The following is a 20,096-nucleotide window of genomic DNA, read 5'->3' on the forward strand; positions in this document are numbered from 1 at the left end:
GAGAGAGAGGAAAGAATGAGAGATTGAGGAGACATACAGAGAGAGAGCAGAGAGAGAGGGAGAGAGAGAGAGAGAGAGAGAGAGAGAGAGAGAGAGAGAGATGAAGTAGCTAGGACCAAGTGTTCTTCACACTTCTGTCTGTGGCCTGTTCTTGTAGCCTGGTCCAGAATATGTTGGTGCTGTCTTGCCAACTCTTATGGCTTATTGTCAACTGTGACAATACAGCACAAATAGATCTGGATCCAGGCAAAGAAAATGTTAGCATTTTAACAGCTCAATAACCTTACTGTAGAATCATGTACTAGAGTCTGTCTGTCTCCTTATCAATAACCTTACTGTAGAATCATGTACTAGAGTCTGTCTGTCTCCTTATCAATAACCTTACTGTAGAATCATGTACTAGAGTCTGTCTGTCTCCTTATCAATAACCTTACTGTAGAATCATGTACTAGAGTCTGTCTGTCTCCTTATCAATAACCTTACTGTAGAATCATGTACTAGAGTCTGTCTGTCTCCTTATCAATAACCTTACTGTAGAATCATGTACTAGAGTCTGTCTGTCTCCTTATCAATAACCTTACTGTAGAATCATGTACTAGAGTCTGTCTGTCTCCTTATCAATAACCTTACTGTAGAATCATGTACTAGAGTCTGTCTGTCTCCTTATCAATAACCTTACTGTAGAATCATGTACTACGGTCTCTCTGTCTCCTTATCAATAACCTTACCATCTGTTTGAAGAAGGTCACCACCACGTATGGGTCTATGAGGGCTGTGTTGTCCCCTATGAAGGCCTTGGTGACGTTAGCCATGATGGAGGAGTTGTTACGAGGCAGACCCTCCGCTCGGTACACCTTCACATAGAACCTGGCCCAGGGACGCTCTGAGGGGAACCCCTCGGGAACCAACAAGTTCCTGGGTCAAAGGTCAGAGGGTGAAAACATTTTGAGAGAGAATGGCATCTGAATGGACTAGCTTCCTGGACTAACCTCCTGGATTTGCCTCCTGGACTACCCTCATGGACTAGCCTCCTGGACTAGCCTCCTGGACGAACCTCCTGGACTAACCTCCTGGACTAACCCCCTGAACTAGCCTCCTGAACCAAACTGCTGAACCAAACTCCCGGACTAGCCTCCTGGACGAGCCTCCTGGACGAACCTCCTGAACTAACCTCCAGATCTGTTTGAGCTGTCTTTTTAACTTCATTGCTGTGCTTGAATTTAATGTAATTGATTTGGGTAAACACATATACAGAAAGATGTTCATTGTATTCCCAGAGGATAGCTGAGGACTGCAGGGTTTGATGAAAACCACATACAGTGCCTTCGGAAAGTATTCAGACCCCTTGACTTTTTCAACAATTTGTTACATTACAGCCTTATTCTAGAATGTATTATATTGTTTTTTTACCTGATCAATCTACACACATAATGACAAAGCAAAAACAGGTTTTTAGAAATGTTTGCTAATTTATGACAAATGAAAAACTGAAATATCACATTTACATAAGTATTCAGACCCTTTACTCAGTACTTTGTTGAAGCACATTTGGCAGCGATTACAGACTTGAGTCTTCTTGGGTATGACGCTACAAGCTTGACACAGCTGTATTTGGGGAGTTTCTCCAATTCTTCTCTGCAGATCCTCTCAAGCTCTGTCAGGTTGGATGGGGAGCGTCACCGCACAGCTATTTTCAGGTCTCTCCAGAGATGTTCGATCGGGTTCAAGTCCGGGCTCTGGATGGGCCACTCAAGGACATTCAGAGATTTGTCCTGAAGCCACTCCTGTGTTGTCTTGGCTGTGTGCTTAGGGTCGTTGCCCTGTTCGAAGGTGAACCTTTGCCCCAGTCTGAGGTCCTGAGCGCTCTGGTGCAGGTTTTCATCAAGGATCTCTCTGTACTTTGCTCTCTTCATCCCTGCCTCGATCCTGACTAGTCTTCTAGTCCCTGCCACTGGAAAACATCCCCACAGCATGATGCTGCCACCACCATGCTTCACCGTAGGGATGGTGCCAGGTTTCCTCCAGAAGTGACGCTTGGCATTCAGGCCAAAGAGTTCAATCTTTCATCAGACCAGAGATGTTTCTCATGGTCTGAGAGTCTCTAGGTGACTTTTGGCAAACTCCAAGTGGGCTGTCATATGCCTTTTACTGAGGAGTGGCTTCCGCCTGGCCACTCTACCGTAAAGGCCTGATTGGGGGAGTGCTGCAGAGATGGTTGTCCTTCTGGAAGATTCTCCCATCTCCACAGAGGAACTCTGGAGCTCTGTCAGACTGACCATCAGGTTCTTGGTCACCTCCCTGACCAAGGCCCTTGTCCCCTGATTGCTCAGTTTGTCCGGGCGGCCAGCTCTAGGAAGTGTCCTGGTGGTTCCAAACTTCTTCCATTTAAGAATGATGGAGGCCACTGTGTTCTTGGGGACCTTCAATGCTGCAGACATTTTTGGTACCCTTCCCCAGATCTGTGCCTCAACACAATCCTGTCTTGAAGCTCTACAGACAATTCCTTCGACCTCATGGCTTGGTTTCTGCTCTGACATGCACTGTCAACTGTGGGACCTTATATAGACAGGTGTGTGCCTTTCCAAATCCTGTCCAATCAATTGAATTTACCACAGGTGGACTCCAATCAAGTTGTAGAAACATCTCAAGGATGATCAATGGAAACAGGATGCACCTGAGCACATTTTGGAGTCTCATAGCCAATGGAATACTTCTGTAAATATGTATTTTTTATTTTTTTTTGCAAATTTATCAAAAATAAAAAACAAAAACTCTTTTTTATTTTTGATAAATTTGCAAAAAATAAATAAAAACCTGTTTTTGCTTCATCATTATGGGGTATTGTGTGTAGATTGCTGAGGATTGTTTATTTATTTAATCCATTTAAGAATAATTCTGTAACGTAACAAAATGTGGAAAAAGTCAATAGGTCTGAAAACTTTACAGTTGTACATCAACAAAGGGCTTTGTCTTGTATACCAGAGAAAGAAACCTCCTTCCTACATGATAACAGGATTCTGGTGAAGCGGTGTGTTAGTTTTGTCCTTTTACTTTGTGTTTGTCGATGATAAGGATTACTCATAATTTAATCTCACAAAGCCAGACGAGTGTCTCTGAATAATGATATTATGCTATATAATCTCATTGCCGGCGCGTGAGATTACTCATAGACCCACTATTCAAACACACCTGTCTGCACGCTACTACTTAAACACTCCTGTCCTCATGATGGTGGCAGCATCACGCTGTGGGGATGTTGTTTCACGGAAACATGGTTCACCTCGAGACACGCTATCTGAGTCGGTACAGCCACCTGGTTTCTTCACGCATCGCACCGACAGAAACAAACATCTCTGGTAAGAAGAAGGGCGGGGGTGTGTGCCTTATGATTAACGAGACGTGCTGTGATCATAACAACATACAGGAACTCAAGTCCTTTTGTTCACCTGACCTAGAATTCCTCACAATCAAATGCCGACCGCATTATCTACCAAGAGAATTCTCTTCGATCATAATCATAGTCGTGTATATCCCCCCCCCAATCAGACACATCGACGGCCCTGAATGAACTTCATTGGACTCTATGTAAACTGGAAACCACATATCCTGAGGCTGCATTTATTGTAGCTGGGGATTTTAACAAGGCTAATCTGAAAACAAGGCTCCCCAAATTCTATCAGCATATCGGATGTGCTACCAGGGCGGGCAAAACCCTAGACCACTGTTATTCTAACTTCCGCGACGCATGTATCCACAGCGACTATTAAAACATTCCCCAACCAGAAACCGTGGATTGATGGCAGCATTCACGCAAAACTGAAAGCGCGAACCACTGCTTTTAATCAGGGCAAGGCAACCGGAAACATGACCGAATACAAACAGTGTAGCTCTTCCCTCCACAAGACAATCAAACAAGCTAAGCGTCAGTATAGAGACAAAGTCTAGTCACAATTCAACGGCTCAGACACGAGAGGTATGTGGCAGGGTCTACAGTCAATCATGGACTACAAAAAGAAAACCAGCCCCGTCGCGGACCAGGATGCCTTGCTCCCAGACAGACTAAACAAGTTTTTTGCTCGCTTTGAGGACAATACAGTGCCACTGACACGGCCCGCTACCAAAACCTGCGGGCTCTCCTTCACTGCAGCCAACGTGAGTAAAACATTTAAACGTGTTAATCCTCGCAAGGCTGCAGGCCCAGACGGCATCCCAGGCCGCGTCCTCAGAGACTTGATTACCAACAACGACGAGACGACCTGCAGGGAGGAGGTGAGGGCACTCGGAGTGTGGTGTCAGGAAAATAACCTCACACTCAATGTCACCAAAACAAAGGAGATGATCGTGGACTTCAGGAAACAGCAGAGGGAGCAGCCCCCTATCTACATTGACGGGACAGTAGTGGAGAGGGTGGAGAGTTTTAAGTTCCTCGGCATACACATCACGGACAAACTGAAATGGTTCCACCCACACAGACAGCATGGTGAAAAAGGCGCAGCAGCACCTCTACAACCTCAGGAGGCTGAAGAAATTCGGCTTGTCACCAAAAACACTCAAAAACTTTTACAGATGCACAATCGAGAGCATCCTGTCGGGCTGTATCACCGCCTGGTACGGCAACTGCTCCGCCCACAACCGTAAGGCTCTCCAGAGGGTAGTGAGGTCTGCACAACGCATCACCGGGGGCAAACTACCTGCCCTCCAGGACACCTACACCGCCCGATGTCAAAGGAAGGCCAAAAAGATCATCAAGGACAACAACCACCCGAGCCACTGCCTGTTCACCCCTCTATCATCCAGAAGGCGAGGTCAGTACAGGTGCATCAAAGCTGGGACTGAGAGACTGAAAAACAGCTTCTATCTCAAGGCCATCAGACTGTTAAATAGCCATCACTAACATTGAGTGGCTGCTGCCAACATACTGACTCATCTCTAGCCACTTTAATAATGGAGAAATTGATGTAATCAATTTATCAGTAGCCACTTTATATAATGTTTACATACCCTTCATTACTCATCTCATATGTATATACTGTACTCTATACCATCTACTGCATCTTGCCATCTTGATGTAATGTATCACTAGCCACTTTAAACAATGCCACTTTATATAATGTTTACATACCCTACATTACTCATCTCATATGTATATACTGTACTCTATACCATCTATTGCATCTTGCCTACGCCGTTCGGCCATCACTCATTTATATATTTATATGTACATATTCGTATTCATTCCTTTAAACTTGTGTGTACAAGGTAGTTGTTGTGAAATTGGTAGATTATATTACTTGTTAGATATTACTGCACGGTCGGAACTAGAAGCACAAGCATTTCGCTACACTCGCATTAACATCTGCTAAATTTGATTTGATTTGATGCTACTACTTAAACACACCTGTCTGCATGCAGGTCAAACAAGAGTGTGTCTTTCTTGTCTGTTACTCAGCATCACTGGTATTCTGGGAGAGGTGTGTGTGTGTGTCTTACTTGTCTATCTGCTCCTCAGCATCGCTGGTCTTCTGGGAGGACTGTATGGCGTCTCCCTTCCCCATCACGCTGATGTCGCACTTCAGGTAACCTTTGACCCCGGTCCTGATGTCTGCCGGGTCCGTCAGCACCGCCCACTTATTGGTGAACTGGTGACCTAAGACAGGGACGCATATCACGTTCAAGTTTATTTGCTGTAACAAATCAATTGGGACATCTTGCTCACCAGAGCTCACGTTGAAAAACAGCAAGAAAGTTCGCATTAGCGTTCAGTTAGCTTTTCAGCAATCCAGTCAGTTATGAAGGAGCACCGGGCTGAAGCAGGGGGGGGATGGGAGCATGGGGGGACATAAAGGGGGGGATCGTTCTCTTACCAGGTTGTCTATAGACCGTTCCCACGTCCATCTTGAAGGAGCCCACACAGAAGCCTTTCATGATCTTGGTATGCATCACCTGGAGATGAGACAGACAAACTAAATATTTGAAGAGTTGTTTTTTTTTTTTTTGTTGCTTTTTATAAATTTCTTTATGGATGAGCAATGCATTTACTTACTGATAGTTTGATGACTTTGTCAAAAAAGCTCTCTTGATGGCCGTAATAATCAAACACGAAGTACTGTTTCGAAAAATAAAGAGAATATATAGAGCAACAAGGAAAGACATTGATTATTAGTATTATTCCAATACCAACATCCGGTATCACTTCATTTTATTAAGGGTCCTTGTTACACTGTAATTCCATATGTAATTACAGTGTAACAGGTATTGTAATAAATCATAGTTACATTGTAATAACAACATGTGGTAATTGCAGTCTGTAATTACAGTGGGTGTAACAACGAATGCTTACTACCATGCTTGTTACAAATGTTAAAAGTTTCCTATAGCATCCCATTTTTCTAACCTTGACTAGCTAGCTAACTAAAGCTGACAAATTTGCCATGGTGGCTACACGCTAGCTAACAAGCTAGCTAGCTAACTAAAGCTGAGAAATATGCTATGGTGGCTACACGCTAGCTAACAAGCTAGCTCGCTAACTAAAGCTGAGAAATATGCTATGGTGGCTACACGCTAGCTAACAAGCTAGCTAGCTATCTAAAGCTGAGAAATATGCTATGGTGGCTACACGCTAGCTAACAAGCTAGCTAGCTATCTAAAGCTGAGAAATATGCTATGGTGGCTACACGCTAGCTAACAAGCTAGCTAGCTAACTAAAGCTGAGAAATATGCTATGGTGGCTACACGCTAGCTAACAAGCTAGCTTGCTAACTAAAGCTGATAAATATGCTATGGTGGCTACACGCTAGCTAACAAGCTAGCTTGCTAACTAAAGCTGAGAAATATGCTATGGTGGCTACACGCTAGCTAGCTAACGTTAGCTGGACTTGAGTGTCATTATCTTCCCTGAACCTTGTTCTCACGGTATGAGTTACCCAAGGGTATTACGTTACTTGTGTCAACACACTATGAGTAGGGTTAGTTCCTTTTCAATCTAGCTAAACAACAGATAACATTTTAGTATTAGCAAGCGGGTATTATTGCTAACTGGATAACACTACAACTGGTAGCTAGGAAAGGCCTAGCTAGCTATAATGCCTTAACTAGTTGTCATGGTGATGATAACTAGGGGTAAGGTAGTAGAGTGACAATCCTAAATAGTCATGTATTCTTTTTTTTTCTTCTTTAACACAGATTCCCAACAAGATCTCAGACTCCAGGCTGGGAAAATGTTAACAAGAAAGAAGAAACAGACGAAGACAAGAGTCAGAGATGTCGTTTTTTTTCTATTGTTACTTGTAATGTTAAAAACGCAATAAAAATACAATCCCAGCTCTTTAGGCTACTCCTACTATAAGGTTACAGATATGAGTCACCACTAGAATAGTTGTTTTTAAGTTATTGAATAGGCCTTTAGTTTTGTTTAATCTAATTCATTAATTAAATCATTAATCTAACAATAAAAATCCTTATTATTTTGTCAGAAATGTAAGGTGTTTTTACATGTTGCAATAAAGTCGGCAAAAGTAGAAGCTCATCTTTTGTTTGTAGGTATCTTCGCTTGGTAACAAGTATTATTATTTGACCCTGCTGGTCATCTATGAACATTTGAACATCTAGGCCATGTTCTGTTATAATCTCCACCCGGCACAGCCAGAAGAGGACTGGCCAGCCCTCATAGCCTGGTTCCTCTCTACCCAGTACAGCCAGAAGAGGACTGGCCACCCCTCATAGCCTGGTTCCTCTCTACCCAGTACAGCCAGAAGAGGACTGGCCACCCCTCATAGCCTGGTTCCTCTCTAGGTTTCTTCCTAGGTTCTGGCCTTTCTAGGGAGTTTTTCCTAGCCACCGTGCTTCTACACCTGCATTGCTTGCTGTTTGGGGGTTTAGGCTGGGTTTCTGTACAGCACTTTGAGATATCAGCTGATGTAAGAAGGGCTATATAAATACATTTGATTTGATTTGATTAGTAAGTCATTATATAGAATCAACTTAACCTTTTTTAGTACATTTTTTTTAGGTGCGTGTGCTAGCAAAAACATTGAGTGCAGATTTTGAAGAGTGCATTCACCGGTAGGTAATTAGTGTCTTTTGAACCTCCAACCTTTGTAAACTCAGACACCCAGTGCATCTGTCCACCAGAGATTACAACCTTGTGACCGTTATTACTGAATCAGCTGAGAAGAAAATTGGTGAATTTAGTGGAAAGTTGTCCATTAGTAACAAGCATGGTAACAAGCATTTGTTATTACACCTCTGTAATTACAGACTGCAGTTACCACCAGTTACATGTTGTTATTACAGTGTTACTATGAGTTATTACAATTAACTACAATACTTGTTACAGTGTAATGCATTACAGATACCAATCGTACAACCCCAGACAGCAAGCAATACAGAAGCGGTAGCACAGTGGCTCGGAAACAACTCCCTAGAAGGCAGGATCCTAGGAAGAAACCTAGAGAAGAACCAGGCTCAGAGGGTAAAAAAATCTCCTTGGAAGGCAGGAATTCTAGGAAGAAACTTAGAGAGGAAGCAGGCTCAGTGGAGAAGGTTCACCTCATTGATGAAGGGGGCGTTGGTGCCCTCTTTGACGGTGGTCTGTTTCTTCTCGTCTCCTATCTCCATGATTACGCTAGGGTCAATATTCTCCCCCACCAGCTGTTTGGCCTCGGTGATGTTGATGGCAATCTGAAGGGAAGATCATCAAAATCACCTTTATTCACCAAGTGATATGGTTCTGCCAGCAATGGACAGATAGACTATAGACAGAGGAATGTACACATAATATACTTGCAGCATATACAATATGAATACAATACAAATTACACATGATAGGAGAGGACATTTACAGTTAAGAATATACAGATTTTGTCATATGAGGACAGAATTTTTGGACAAAAGTTAGATGGCAATGTGTCCCAAACATCCAGTGGCTATTCCCTTAACACCAGATACAATATGAATCAGTCAACCAACCTGGAAAGTCTGTGGCCTTTTCTCACTGTCCAGAATCTTTGGTATTAGTTTAGATCTGTGTGGAGTTATTAAATTGACATTATTACCATGAGTTATACAGTATGAGTTTATACAAGGCCTGGCAAAACAGGCAAACATTTTAATCTGTCAATTTTCAGATTTTGGGGATATTTTGCAACTATAACTTTCCATACTTTCATAAAATGTACAAATACATCGGCAATACTGTATACAAATGATTGATTTGTATCGTTTTACCAAAATTCCGTCAACTACACATTCCATAAATGTCGTTCTTGTTCTCATGTTTCATGTAGAACTTCAACCTTTAATTTTTAGAAACTCTCCATGTTGAATCATATATCGTTCAGAAGCTTGTTTTCCGTCCATACATCGCGATATCCGTTTTAGACGTAGTGCTGAGAGATTAGTAATATCCGGTAACCTGATTGGTTAATAAAAGGCCTCACAAATGTTTGAAAATACATCGCGCGAAGAATCAACGTAAAGAGAGACAAAATGAGAAAATCTTGAAGAATAAACCTACAGTATGTGAATAGAAAATAGGCGATATCAGTTAGCCAATGCGAGAAAAGCAGTGAATTAAAGAAAACAATTGCCTGATAAGTCAGTGGCAGTACAGGTAGAGGAGGAAAAGGAGGTAGCCGGCAGCAGCGCGTCGAGAAGTAAATTAGTTGAGATGAAAATTGACAGCTGGCAACGATCAACAAGACAGCAGCCAGACAACAGTGGCTTTTATTCCACATGTCACAAATAAACCAACTTGTACATGATTTGCCGTTAAGTGTCTAAACACTGGACTGAAAATCACCATAGACCCCCATCAACCAGTGATTTTGTAAGTCTGTCATGGTAGAATGTACACAGTGTGAAGGTGATACATTTAGGAGTGTTTTCTCCAGGCTGCACCAGTGCTCCAGGGGAGATGTGCCACTGTCACGTCCTGACCAGTAAAAGAGGTTATTTGTTATTGTAGTTTGGTCAGGACGTGGCAGGGGGTGTTTGTTTTATGTGTTTCGAGGTTTTTGTTCTATGTTAGTATATTTCTATGTTTGTTCTAGTATGTCTATTTCTATGTTTAAGTTTCTTGGGTTGACCTTCAATTGGAGGCAGCTGTTCCTCGTTGCCTCTAATTGAAGGTCCTATTTAGTAGGGGTGTTTTTTTTTCCCCCTGTGTTTTGTGGGTGGTTGTTTCCTGTTTTGTGTATGTTGCACCTGACGGGTCTGTTTTCGGTCGTTTTGTTGTTTGAAAGTTTAATAAAAGTAATTATGAGCACGTCGCATGCCGCGTCTTGGTCCTCATTAGACGACCCGCGTTACAGCCATTTAAAATATAAATATCAGCATGGTTCTTCTAGCCCACAAACTTGGACATGGTTATGCAGCTCTAAAGAAAATAAGCAAAATCCTAGGGATTCCTTCCTCGTGTCTCAAACTCATATCAGAGACATGACAGGAGAATGACAGGTAAAATAAAAAAGGGAGAGTGGCCCATTATTGTCAGGTGACTTGCTGTGTATAAATAATATTTATTTCCTTGCTCCAGAAAAATGTATTCAAAGTGAATAAATCAGAGTGATAGGAAAACATAACTATACATAGGGCCTACAGTGTGATAGGGCGGTAACCTACTGTTATTAGTGTGAAATTAGCTTTACATAAAGTAAACATGTGCTGATATTTACATAGGGTAAAATGCTGATATTTTAGTCCTGCAGTTATGACCGTAATATCAACAGACATAAAAAGTACCCCCCCCCACACACTTTAGTTGCAGATATTTACAGAGGGCTACAGTCAATGGAGAGTGCTGTAAAGCTCATTAGAGAAGAGAGAGATAAGAGTATATAGACCCAGACATAGCAGAGTTGCTGAAGGAGGATGAGAATGTCATCATAGACATTCGTGTATCCTTTGATGGCACAAGAGAGGATTCACTTCTAACTAGGGGATAGGTGTGTAATTTGGTGTTGGTACCAGAAAATGGTGAAGATCCATCCAGTCACAAAAAAAACATGAAGGACATACATTTTTTTTAATAGAGAGGTTGACCAGAAAATGATACCTTTCAACGTGGAAATATCAGGCAATAGACCAGGGTTCCCCAACTGGGGGTCATGGGCCTAATTTGACTCGCCTGTGATTTTATTTGGCCCCCCGCCCCCACAAGTTATCTGAGCCCCCCACCCCAAAAAACTTTATATACAGCACCAGTCAGAAGTTTAGACACACCTACTCATTCAAGGGTTTTTCTTTATTTTGTACTATTTTCTACATTGTAGCTAGCAAAATCAATACCATAACCAATTGCGTTGCCGCTAAGACCAGCTTTTGGTCCGTCTTGTATATCCCTAGTTGCCTGACTGAAATTGGCATATTGGCGCATGTTTTTAAGGACACACCTCAAATATTTCCACCGCTCTCACCTCAGTGCAAGTGAGCTAATGTTAGACAGGTAAACAACCAACTCTGGCGGAAAGGGTGGAAAATGCCCAGTGCGCCAGTTTTTACATGATAAAATTGCAAACTAACGTTTCTTTGACATTTGCGCCTCCTTAGAGCCTAAAATGTTTTTTTGTTTTTTTGTTTAAATGTATTTATTTAACATGTATTTAACCAGGAAGAGACTCAAGGGGGACCTCGCAAGAGGTCAGCAGGAAGTAGTCAGTGTGTACACGCAATACAACACAACACAACACAAAACAATACAACACCACAACACAATACCACACAACACAACACAATACAACACAACACACAACACAACACCACAATACAACACAACACACAACACAACACCACAATACAACACAATACAATACAACACAACACAATACATTAAAACCTATGTTGTGATGTACCTCTTGGTCTGGGGTAGCTGTCTGACAGGTAGTGTTCCAGAAGGGCCAGGCTGACCATCGTCGGGGTACTGTCCTTCTAACAGACCAGTGACCTCAGCTTTACCCTCTGGCTCTGTACCATCTGGCCGGGCATGACACAAATCAATCAATCAATCAATCCATTTTAATCAAGAGTAAAGGACATTGGCAAGGAAACCAGAATCAGAGGGTGGTCCATCATCCTCTGGTCATACCAGCTAGAAGTTCAGCTATGAAAGTCAACATGTCATGATGTACAAAAGTAAAGTGACCCCATGAAGGTTAAATATCAGGAGGGTACACGATCACATGTGTATCCTTATTAATCCAAGAGTACACAATGCAATACTCCATAAATACAGAAGCACATGACTGTTTGATCAGGGTTAACTCCATTAGAGCTGACTGTATGGATATGGCTTAGGTGTATTCATCCCAAATGGAACCCTACTCCCTATGAGCCCTGGTCGAAACTAGTGCACTACCTTATGGGACCTGGTCAAAAATAGTGCACTACATAGGGAATAGTGAGCCATTTGGTAAGCAGATATCTCCAATCACAATCTGCTCTTACTGTTTACAGTTAGATTGTTTGTTTTCAAGGCCGTACCTAGAGCTGCTTTATTGGCCAAGACAAGATCGGATGTGGTGACTCTCTTCTTCTTCTTCACTTTCAGCCCGAACATCCCCTTCCCCTTCCTGTAGACAACATTAGACATGAGACCACTTCCCCTTCCTGTAGACAACATTACACATTAGACCCCCTCCCCTTCCTGTAGACAACATTACACATTAGACCCCCTCCCCTTCCTGTAGACAACATTACACATTAGACCCCCTCCCCTTCCTGTAGACAACATTAGACATGAGACCCCTTCCCCTTCCTGTAGACAACATTAGACATTAGACCCCTTCCTGTAGACAACATTAGACATTAGACCAATTCCCCTTCCTGTAGACAACATTAGACATTAGACCCCTTCCTGTAGACAACATTAGACATTAGACCCCCTCCCCTTCCTGTAGACAACATTAGACATTAGACCCCCTCCCCTTCCTGTAGACAACATTAGACATTAGACCCCTTCTCCTTCCTGTAGACAACATTAGACATTAGACCCCCTCCCCTTCCTGTAGACAACATTAGACATTAGACCCCCTCCCCTTCCTGTAGACAACATTAGACATTAGACCCCCTCCCCTTCCTGTAGACAACATTAGACATTAGACCCCCTCCCCTTCCTGTAGACAACATTAGACATTAGACCCCCTCCCCTTCCTGTAGACAACATTAGACATGAGACCCCTTCCTGTAGACAACATTAGACATTAGAACCCTTCTCCTTCCTGTAGACAACATTAGACATTAGACCACTTCCCCTTCCTGTAGACAACATTAGACCCCCTCCCCTTCCTGTAGACAACATTAGACATGAGACCACTTCCCCTTCCTGTAGACAACATTAGACATGAGACCCCTTCTCCTTCCTGTAGACAACATTAGACATTAGACCACTTCCTGTAGACAACATTAGACATTAGACCCCCTCCCTTTCCTGTAGACAACATTAGACATGAGACCCCCTCCCCTTCCTGTAGACAACATTAGACATTAGACCCCTTCCCACTCTCACTCATGAACAGCAATACACCTTAAATGCACATAATACATTGGATACATACCAACACACATACAAGGAGGATGGTACCTGAATACATGAAGACAAGGTATGTGATGGAATACCGCAGGAAGACCTGATATGTTTGTAAATCCTGTGATTCTCAACTTATTTTACTCAGCTAAATAGTGCACCTGGATTCAACTAATCAAGGGCTTGATGATGAGGTGAGTAGTTGAATCGAAAGTGCTAGTGCTGGGCTGGAATAAACCTGTTCATCCCTGGGGGTACACCATATGGAATAAACCTGTTCATCCCTGGGGGTACACCATATGGAATAAACCTGTTCATCCCTGGGGGTACACCATGCTGGGCTGGAATAAACCTGTTCATCCCTGGGGGTTCACCATACTGGGCTGGAATAAACCTGTACATCCCTGGGGGTACACCATACTGGGCTGGAATAAACCTGTTCATCCCTGGGGTACACCATATGGAATAAACCTGTTCATCCCTGGGGGTACACCATACTGGGCTGGAATAAACCTGTACATCCCTGGGGGTACACCATACTGGGCTGGAATAAACCTGTACATCCCTGGGGGTACACCATACTGGGCTGGAATTAACCTGTACATCCCTGGGGGTACACCATACTGGGCTGGAATAAACCTGTACATCCCTGGGGGTAAACCATACTGGGCTGGAATAAACCTGTACATCCCTGGGGGTACACCATTTTGGAATAAACCTGTACATCCCTGGGGGTACACCATACTGGGCTGGAATAAACCTGTACATCCCTGGGGGGTACACCATACTGGGCTGGAATAAACCTGTTCATCCCTGGGGGTACACCATACTGGGCTGGAATAAACCTGTACATCCCTGGGGGTACACCATACTGGGCTGGAATAAACCTGTACATCCCTGGGGGTTCACCATACTGGGCTGGAATAAACCTGTACATCCCTGGGGGTTCACCATACTGGGCTGGAATAAACCTGTACATTCCTGGGGGTACACCATACTGGGCTGGAATAAACCTGTACATTCCTGGGGGTACACCATACTGGGCTGGAATACACCTGTTCATCCCTGGGGGTACACCATACTGGGCTGGAATACATTTACATTACATTTACATTTTAGTCATTTAGCAGACGCTCTTATCCAGAGCGACTTACAGTAGTGAATGCATACATTTCATAAATTTTTTTTTCTTCCGTACTGGTCCCCCGTGGGAATCGAACCCACAACCGTGGCATTGCAAACACCATGCTCTACCAACTGAGCCACACGGGACCCATATATAATATATACTGGGCTGGAATAAACCTGTACTTTCCTGGGGGTACACCATACTGGGCTGGAATAAACCTGTACATCCCTGGGGGTACACCATTTTGGAATAAACCTGTACATCCCTGGGGGTACACCATACTGGGCTGGAATAAACCTGTACATCCCTGGGGGGTACACCATACTGGGCTGGAATAAACCTGTTCATCCCTGGGGGTACACCATACTGGGCTGGAATAAACCTGTACATCCCTGGGGGTACACCATACTGGGCTGGAATAAACCTGTACATCCCTGGGGGTTCACCATACTGGGCTGGAATAAACCTGTACATCCCTGGGGGTTCACCATACTGGGCTGGAATAAACCTGTACATTCCTGGGGGTACACCATACTGGGCTGGAATAAACCTGTACATTCCTGGGGGTACACCATACTGGGCTGGAATACACCTGTTCATCCCTGGGGGTACACCATACTGGGCTGGAATACATTTACATTACATTTACATTTTAGTCATTTAGCAGACGCTCTTATCCAGAGCGACTTACAGTAGTGAATGCATACATTTCATACATTTTTTTTTCTTCCGTACTGGTCCCCCGTGGGAATCGAACCCACAACCGTGGCATTGCAAACACCATGCTCTACCAACTGAGCCACACGGGACCCATATATAATATATACTGGGCTGGAATAAACCTGTACTTTCCTGGGGGTACACCATACTGGGCTGGAATAAACCTGTACATCCCTGGGGGTACACCATATGGAATAAACATGTTCATCCCTGGGGGTACACCATATGGAATAAACCTGTACATCCCTGGGGGTTCACCATATGGAATAAACCTGTACATCCCTGGGGGTACACCATATGGAATAAACCTGTACATCCCTAGGGGTACACCATACTGGGCTGGAATAAACCTGTACATCCCTGGGGGTACACCATACTGGGCTGGAATAAACCTGTACATCCCTGGGGGTACACCATACTGGGCTGGAATAAACCTGTACATCCCTGGGGGTACACCATACTGGGCTGGAATAAACCTGTACATCCCTGGGGGTTCACCATACTGGGCTGGAATAAACCTTTACATCCCTGGGGGTTCACCATATGGAATAAACCTGTACATCCCTGGGGGTACACCATATGGAATAAACATGTTCGTCCCTGGGGGTACACCATATGGAATAAACCTGTACATCCCTGGGGGTTCACCATATGGAATAAACCTGTACATCCCTGGGGGTACACCATATGGAATAAACCTGTACATCCCTAGGGGTACACCATACTGGGCTGGAATAAACCTGTACATCCCTGGGGGTACACCATACTGGGCTGGAATAAACCTGTACATCCCTGGGGGTTCACCATACTGGGCTGGAATAAACCTGTACATCCCTGGGGGTACACCATATGGAATAAACATGTTCATCCCTGGGGGTACACCATATGGAATAAACCTGTACATCCCTGGGGGTTCACCATATGGAATAAACCTGTACATCCCTGGGGGTACACCATATGGAATAAACCTGTACATCCCTAGGGGTACACCATACTGGGCTGGAATAAACCTGTACATCCCTGGGGGTACACCATACTGGGCTGGAATAAACCTGTACATCCCTGGGGGTACACCATACTGGGCTGGAATAAACCTGTACATCCCTGGGGGTACACCATACTGGGCTGGAATAAACCTGTACATCCCTGGGGGTTCACCATACTGGGCTGGAATAAACCTTTACATCCCTGGGGGTTCACCATATGGAATAAACCTGTACATCCCTGGGGGTACACCATATGGAATAAACATGTTCGTCCCTGGGGGTACACCATATGGAATAAACCTGTACATCCCTGGGGGTTCACCATATGGAATAAACCTGTACATCCCTGGGGGTACACCATATGGAATAAACCTGTACATCCCTAGGGGTACACCATACTGGGCTGGAATAAACCTGTACATCCCTGGGGGTACACCATACTGGGCTGGAATAAACCTGTACATCCCTGGGGGTTCACCATACTGGGCTGGAATAAACCTGTACATCCCTGGGGGTTCACCATACTGGGCTGGAATAAACCTGTACATCCCTGGGGGTACACCATACTGGGCTGGAATAAACCTGTTCATCCCTGGGGGTTCACCATACTGGGCTGGAATAAACCTTTACATCCCTGGGGGTTCACCATATGGAATAAACCTGTACATCCCTGGGGGTTCACCATATGGAATAAACCTGTACATCCCTGGGGGTACACCATACTGGGCTGGAATAAACCTGTACATCCCTGGGGGTACACCATGACTGGAGTTGAGAAACACTGTTCTAACTAACATAGCAATTTGCAGAGATTTTAAGATCTTACCTGTGCGTGGCTGGACTGCCACTGTGACCTGATGCATCCTTATCCATTTGGACAGGAAAATATGCCCAGGAGTCCCTGACGCACTCCCCACCCCCACACACACAGCTGATAGCTACGATATTAACACACTATCCCGATTCCTATCCTAATGCTAGCAATAACACTACGTTGTATTAAAATAGTACTCTCTGATACACTGTCTGACCAAAAGTGTCTGACTGCTCTCTGTCTCACAATACACTTTCCAGTTTCTCCTGTCCACTCAGCCAATCAGTCACTCTTGTATCCTCCCTTGTTTGACTTTCAGTGGTTTGAATTTCCTTCCTGCATAATTATCCTGCATATTGATATAATCCTGCTTGAGCCCCTCTTTCCTCAGTTCACATAGAGTAAACGACTGAACCGATGGGACAATGTTGAATCCTATAGCTTTCTCTGTTGAGTTTCTCTGTTGAGTCTCTCTGTTAATACGTTTCTCTGTTGAGTGTCTCTGTTGAGTCTCTCTGTTGAGTCTCTCTGTTGAGTCTCTCTGTTAATTCGTTTTTCTGTTGAGTTTCTCTGTTGAGTCTCTCTGTTGAGTTTCTCTATTAATACATTTCTCTGTTGAGTCTCTCTGTTGAGTCTCTCTGTTAATACGTTTCTCTGTTGAGTCTCTCTGTTGAGTATCTCTGTTAATACATTTCTCTGTTGAGTCTCTCTGTTGAGTTTCTCTATTAAGTTTCTCTGTTGAGTCTCTCTGTTGAGTCTCTCTGTTAATACGTTTCTCTGTTGAGTCTCTCTGTTGAGTTTCTCTATTAAGTTTCTCTATTGAGTTTCTCTGTTGAGTCTCTCTATTAAGTTTCTCTATTGAGTCTCTCTATTGAGTCTCTCTGTTGAGTTTCTCTATTGAGTCTCTCTATTGAGTTTCTCTATTAAGTTTCTCTATTGAGTCTCTCTATTGAGTCTCTCTATTGAGTTTCTCTGTTGAGTCTCGCTGTTGAGTCTCTCTGTTGAGTCTCTCTGTTGAGTTTCTCTTTTGAGTTTCTCTGTTGAGTCTCTCTATTGAGTTTCTCTGTTGAGTCTCTCTGTTGAGTCTCTCTGTTGAGTCTCTCTGTTGAGTCTCTCTGTTGAGTCTCTCTATTGAGTTTCTCTGTTGAGTCTCTCTGTTGAGTTTCTCTATTGAGTTTCTCTATTGAGAGTCTCTATTCAGTGTCTCTATTCAATCTCTCTATTGAGAGTCTATTCAGTTTCTCTATTGAGAGTCTCTATTCAGTTTCTCTATTGAGAGTCTCTATTCAGTCTCTATTGCATGTCTCTATTCAGTCTCTATTCAGTGTCTCTATTCAATCTCTCTATTGAGAGTCTATTCAGTTTCTCTATTGAGAGTCTCTATTCTGTCTCTATTCAGTCTCTCTATTGGAAAGTAGAACAATGATCTTGACATGTAGACAAAATGATCAGATTCAGTAAATATTTTCTAAATGTAGATAGGATTGGCTATAGAGGGCCGGTTTCCCGCATCCAGATTTAAGCCTGCGCTAAAAAAAAAGCATTTAAATAATGATTCTCCATTGAGCATACATTTAATGTCCAGGTCAAGTCTAAGCATAATCTGTGTCTGGGAAACCGTTCCATAAAAAGACTTCTACAACTGTGCACTGCCTCATACTGCCACATACTGCCTCATATTGATCCATACTGCCACATACTGCCACATACTGCCTCATATTGATCCATACTGCCACATACTGCCACATACTGCCTCATATTGATCCATACTGCCACATACTGCCACATACTGCCACATACTGCCTCATATTGATCCATACTGCCACATACTGCCACATACTGCCTCATATTGATCCATACTGCCACATACTGCCACATGTACTGTACGTTGTAAGTAGGGAAGAAGGTGAAACAAACAACTTACTTGGGTTTGGGCTCCATTTGATAACCTTAGGGAAGGTTTGCAGTTTCTCTCTCAGTCTGAAGTTGGACAGTTCAAGCACACGGATAGGATATCGTTGTCAGACGAGGCGATATGAGCTAGAAGAACAGCGTCTAGACATACTTGTAGCTGGAGTGATATTGGCTGGTGCCATGCTTCTTTCCAGAGAACAGAAAACGGACACACTACATAGCTTGACTTTATGATTATTTGCTCATGAATCATTCCATATTCTGATCTGGTTTTATCACTGGGAACAGCTTTACTTTCAAAACTCCCAATTGTTTAAAAACAATTTCCCCCCCAAGTGTAATTTGCATTTTACAATAAATAAAAGTATTCCTACCTGGTTGTTTACACTAAGACATTGTGAAACTGTCACCTGTATTCTATAATTCAATGAGACGCTAAATTGGCAGCATTCCACCTGAAGATGTTTACACAATGTGTGGAACAGGATCCAGAAACTGGTAGTGAACACAGCCCCTTTGGTAAACAGAGCTCGACTCGCGTGCTCTCCATCTGCATAGCGCACACAAAGGTGTCACTCAAGGAATATCTGACATGTTAACATGAGGGACACAGAGAGGTTGTTTTGGCAACTTGATCACATGTAGCTTTATTGTCTGTACTATTTGAATAAATATACTGAACACAAATATAAACGCAACATGCAATATCCAAAATTCGCTGGTGAAGGTGCCGATTGGATGGTTTTAGACTTGTTGAACAAATGCTTGTTTTTGTTCATACCCGACTGCTGTGAATGTTGCAGCAGTGCAGCTTATGTTGGGGGGGAGGTTCTCCACTGAGAATGACCTCTTGGAGAAGAGATCCTTCCTCAGATCAGTGAGATAATCTAGGTTGGTTGTCTTGTCAAAAGAGAGCACATATCTCTCTCTCTCTCTCTCTCTCTCTCTCTCTCTCTCTCTCTCTCTCTCTCTCTCTCTCTCACTCACTCACTCACTCACTCACTCACTCACTCA

General features: G+C 43.4%; 1 protein-coding gene across 1 annotated transcript; it reads right to left on the reverse strand.

Annotated features, from left to right (window-relative positions):
- Positions 1–728: 728 nt before the first annotated feature.
- LOC115155425 (fer-1-like protein 6) lies at positions 729–19,522 on the reverse strand (the record flags this gene model as incomplete). The annotated part of the gene is given in 10 exon segments (XM_029702034.1): positions 729–915; positions 5,491–5,647; positions 5,865–5,943; positions 6,044–6,106; positions 8,548–8,679; positions 8,968–9,022; positions 11,850–11,970; positions 12,478–12,566; positions 19,093–19,148; positions 19,457–19,522. Coding segments are annotated over 9 exon segments (900 nt in total), but the record flags the coding sequence as incomplete, so codon positions are not given.
- Between the last annotated feature and the right edge of the window lie 574 nt (positions 19,523–20,096).

Source organism: Salmo trutta, chromosome 20 (genome assembly GCF_901001165.1).
Source record: "Salmo trutta chromosome 20, fSalTru1.1, whole genome shotgun sequence".
Classification (NCBI taxonomy): Eukaryota; Metazoa; Chordata; class Actinopteri; order Salmoniformes; family Salmonidae; genus Salmo; species Salmo trutta.